This window comes from Microcebus murinus, chromosome 7, assembly GCF_040939455.1.
Source record: "Microcebus murinus isolate Inina chromosome 7, M.murinus_Inina_mat1.0, whole genome shotgun sequence".
In the NCBI taxonomy this organism is placed as follows: Eukaryota; Metazoa; Chordata; class Mammalia; order Primates; family Cheirogaleidae; genus Microcebus; species Microcebus murinus.
The window spans coordinates 100,308,505-100,313,309 of NC_134110.1; the positions used below are offsets into that span (position 1 = coordinate 100,308,505).

At 47.0% G+C, this 4,805-nt stretch overlaps 1 protein-coding gene and 1 non-coding gene across 2 annotated transcripts; both read right to left on the bottom strand.

Moving 5' to 3' along the window:
* Positions 1–363: 363 nt before the first annotated feature.
* Positions 364–1,853, bottom strand: RPS20 (ribosomal protein S20). The gene is made up of 4 exons (XM_012774082.3): positions 1,667–1,853; positions 1,360–1,459; positions 1,000–1,073; positions 364–582 (listed from the first exon to the last, which is right to left on the bottom strand). Exons 1-4 carry the CDS (start codon positions 1,667–1,669, stop codon positions 400–402), a joined length of 360 nt encoding a protein of 119 aa, XP_012629536.2. The 5' UTR covers positions 1,670–1,853; the 3' UTR covers positions 364–399.
* LOC142872259 (small nucleolar RNA U54) lies at positions 1,141–1,204 on the bottom strand. Its single transcript, XR_012920468.1, has one exon. It is a non-coding gene; the product is annotated as a small nucleolar RNA U54 (small nucleolar RNA).
* Positions 1,854–4,805: the final 2,952 nt, after the last annotated feature.

Genomic DNA, 4,805 nt, shown 5'->3' on the forward strand with positions numbered 1-4,805 from the left:
TTCATAGCATTTCTTTTATTTTTTGAGACAGAGTCTCACTCTTGTTGCCTAGGCTAGAGGGCTGTGGCATCAGCCTAGCTCACAGTGACCTCAAAGTCTTGGTCTCAAGCAGTCATTCTGCCTTAGCTCCCCAAGTAGCTAGGACTACAGGCATGTACCACCACATCCAGCTGATTTTTTCTGCATATTTTTAGTTGGCCAATTATGCTCAGGCTGGTTTTGAACTCCTGACTTGGAGTGATCCGCCCACCTCAGCCTCCTAGAGTGCTAGGATTATAAGCCTGAGTCACCTCTCCCCTGGCCCATAGCATTTCTTTATATCCCTAAAATCTTGTCAGCATTCTGAATAAAAGGCAACAAAAGTTAACAAGTGGCAGTCAATTTATTAAAACAGTTGACTTAAGCATCTGCAATAGTGACTTCAACCTCCACTCCTGGTTCGATACTGATAGAAGTAATCTGCTTAACAATCTCAGAAGGACTATGCAAGTCAATGAGTCGCTTGTGGATTCTCATCTGGAAGCGGTCCCAAGTCTTAGAACCTTCACCACAAGGAGTTTTTCTTGTAGTGATTCTCAAAGTCTGCAACAAAAGACAAAGGAAACCAAGAGTTTATGATTTTATACTTATCCCTGGAACATCAGGAGAATCATTACTTTGAAATACTACAAGAGATTTATGCTTGGTATTCCTCTTTACATTAACAGGTTTTCAGAGACCATGAATTAAAATGCCAGGTTCGTTTTCACCCTGCTAGGACACCACCCTTATGACTATCAAGCACCAGACCACACCAAGAATACAGCAGCAATAAGGCTTCAATTTTGAACAGCAGATACATACGCAGTAGGAACCAAAATCTACCAACAACCTTTATTTGGGTTTGTACTGTCAGTCAGTGTCAACAGGCAGGCAAACCCTTAAAGGCCCGGAAATTTGAATTTATGCAACCACCAGAAACAACCCTAACCCCCTTCCTGCTCCTGTGATTCATTTCACCTTGGTAGGCATCCGAACTGGTCCTTTCACTTTGAGGTTCTTTTCCTTTGCGCCTCTGATCAAGTCAGCACACACTACAGGGAAACAAAAGCACTTTTCAGTTCATTCTCAACAAAAATCACCCTGAGAAATTTCAACTTTTGCTGGCTCAGAATAGCGTATAAAACTATCACTATAATTCAACACAGTAATCTCCTCATCGCCAGTTGTTTAAAATCACAGTGAAAACAACCTGAGACCATCTTAACTTATCTTTTCAAACTAGCTACTGCTCACTTGACTTCTCTGAGTCAACCGTGTACAGTAACAAATCAAGCTCAATTTTTGTCCGAAGCCTCAACTTAAAACTACTGTACCGACCCTTCTCCAAAGACTTGACGTTGCGGCTGGTTAGGGTAATTCTAATCCGGTGAATCGCGACCTCCGGCTCCACGGGTGTTTTTCCGGTATCTTTAAAAGCCTGTTAGGCGAGAAAAAACAGTAAGCCAAGATCCGTATGTCACGTCTGTAAACAGGATTCCTTACGAAGCTTCCTGGGTTCCTCCACCACTGTGGGAGCCCCTTTGCCCGTTAAGCGAGCCAGCCCGTCCTCTCACCGCCTCCCTCCACCCAGGCACCCGCTCCAGAAGAGCAAGAGCTCAGGCCCCACGGGCGCCCTGAGCCTCACCATGGCTGCAGCGCGGCTTCCTGACCGACTTGTTCCTCGCCGAGAGCGAACAGCGGTGAGTCAGGAGCAGGAGCGGGCACACCACAGCTCCGCGACAGCCGCGAGCGCGTCTTCCTCGAAAAGAAAGGCTCGCCGCCTCAGGAGAGCTTATATAACCACGCTTTCATCCGGGTCTCACACGACCCGGAAAAGGAACTTCCCCACGGGGTCTGGGGCGGTCGCGCAAGGCCGGGCGGGAACCCCCGTGGAGTTGGCGGGAAAGGCGCAGCTGCGGGCGCCCCCTGTCGGCACGGCGGAGTCTGAGTCCCGCGAGGTAGGGTCCCCGCCCTCGCAACGGTGACAGAAGAGACTGAGCCTGAGAAACTCCTCTGTGTGGTCCACCTACGCCTCGCCCTGGTAAAGTGCAAATTTTGCTTCCCATACAAACCAAGTCGCTCGTTGTTCGCTGAGCAAGTCTGTAACTTTTCTTTGTTTAACTGACGTGAGTGTCGGGAGGAATGGCTCTGATGAGCTGGGCATGCTGCTTCGAATTCAGCGGGCCGTTATTTTTCATAACCCGCGATGTCCCTTTGTGCTATGTCAGCATCTGGCTGCCCCGCCGGCTGAAACAGCTACACCTGTTTCGGGAAAGGACCCGAACCTGGCTTCTCCTCGCTCCGGGACGGCGAGGGCGAAAAAGCCGGGCTGCGCGCTCGGTCCTGGGGCAGCGCGTGGTGCCTGTGGCCCTGGGGCCCGGCTGGCCACCCGGTCCTGAACCTCGGCTCCCCTCGGCCGGATAAAGGACACTGGACGAGACGCCCCAGGATCGTTTTGACTGGACATCTGTTCACCATCAAAGGCGCGGCAAGCACCGCGGAAAACCGAGAGTGGCCGCGGCGCGTGCGGCGGGCGGGAGCGCCGGCGCCGCCTACGCCGGAGGAGGCGGGAGGTCGGGCCGCGAAGCCCGCGGGGGGCTCGATCCGCGGAGGGAAGTGTAAATAACCTCGTGAATGACTTCACCGCGGAGGCGCCGAGCCAGAAGCTGTTTGCCTAGACGGGCTGAATGGGGAGAGACAGAGCTCTGACTCCTCCAGTCAGGGCTCTTTCCTGAGGCCCTCTTTTCTGTCCCCTGAGAGGAAATTATACTTGTAACTATTACTATTCGGTGATAGTTGGAACATGGCTAGTAACTGGCTTTCTTTGGCTCGCAATGTATACTGGGTTTTTCTGCCACTTAACAATTAATTGAAATGTTAAAATTTGGATGATTTCCAGTTCAGTTATTATTTTTTTAAAAAAATGTAATCCACTGCGGGCAAATACTCTATTAGTAGAATTTGCAGCAGAAAGTCTGAACACGCGCAGTCTTGCCGTACTAGCTGTGACGTGAACAAGACTGCATGACTTTTGGCGTTAACTCGTTGGTGTGGCTGGAAGTGCGACCGCTCTGCTCCCGGGGCGCGTCAGCCGGCGCCGCCGTCGTCCCCAACCTGAGCGTGCGCCCGGCGAAGGCGAGCGGCAGCGTTCGTGTTTCACTCATGCTCAAAGACAACCAGAAATTCAAGGAAGGAATTTCACTGGCACATACAATGTAATTTTTTTCAATAACAAATCTGGTACATCTTTTCTTAGACTTGCCTTACCGTGTAAGTACTTGAGAAACTGGTGAACAAGTTAACCTTCTTGGCCACAAAAAAAGGAATTTCAGCATAGATAAAAGCAAAATATGGCCCGGCACGTATGGGAAAAATGGCTGATGTGACTGGAACTAAGGAAACAGGTGGTTTAGATAATATTGGATAAATGTAATAGAAAACATAATATTTTTTGGGAAATCAGTTTGGAGGTTCCTCAAAAAATTAAAAATGAGCCACCAGCAATCCCACTCCTAGGTATAAACCCAAAGGAGATATGTGCACGCCCATGTTTATTGCAGCACTGTTCACAATAGCTAAGGTGTGGAAACAACCCATGTGTCCATCAGTAGATGAATGGATAAAGAAAATGTGATATACACACAGATACACAATGTCTATTATTCAGCCTTATAATAGAAGAAAATCCTGGAACAACATGGATAAACCCGGAGGACATGAGGTAAATGAAATAAGCCAGGCATAGAAAGACAAATACTGTGTGACCTCACTTACATGTGGAATCTAAAAAGGCCAAACTCATGGAAGCAGAGAGTAGAATACTAGTTACCAGAGGCTTGGGGAAGTGTGGAGGGAGGTTGGGAGATGTGGGGGAAAAAATCACTATTTTAAAGTTTATTAGTTTTGTTATAGTTTCAAACATTTTGTTGTATTTTTCTCTTGAAAATTAGCAGCTATTGTGGCCCTCAATTTCCTTTTAAAATGGAATGTTCTAATATTAGACGTGAGATATTAATTGGAGAAAAAGTAAAAACTAACAATAGGCAAAAAATAAGAAGAAAATACATAAATTCACCATTCAGAGATAAGCACTGTTTACACTTTCAAGTGTGTATTAAAAAAAGGGGGTTCCCCTTTCGGAGGCCAAGACAGGCGGATGGCGGAAGGTCAGGAGCTCAAAACTAGCCTGAGCAAGAGCGAGACCCTGTCTCTACTAAAAATAGAAACAAATTAATCAGCCAACTAAAAATACATAGAAAAATAATTAGCCAAGCATGGTGGCGCATGCCTGTAGTCCCAGCTACTCAGGAGGCTGAGGCAGAAGGATTGCTTGAGACCAGAAGTTGGAGGTTGCTGTGAGCTAGGCTGACAGCACAGCACTCTAGCCAGGGCAACAGAGTGAGACTCTGTCTCAAAAAAAAGGGGGGGTGGGGGGAGTTCTATCCTATGTACAGTTTGGTTACATGCTTTATTTGCAGAATATTTTATCATAGTAAATATACTTCTGCAACATGCCTTTTAATAACTGTGTTATCATGAATTGAATGATTTGTTGAATCAGTCTTCTGTTTTCAGACATTTAGGTTTCTTTTCCCATTTTTCACACTTATAAAGAATATAATGAGGTAAATATGTAGATCAGGGTTTCTTAATCTCGGCACAATTGACATTTTGGTCCATTCTTTGTTTTGGGGGACTGTCCTGTGCATTGTAGAATGTTTAGCAACATCTCTGGCCTCTACTCACGAGATGCCAGTTTCACCTCCTCTCTGCCATTCTTGACA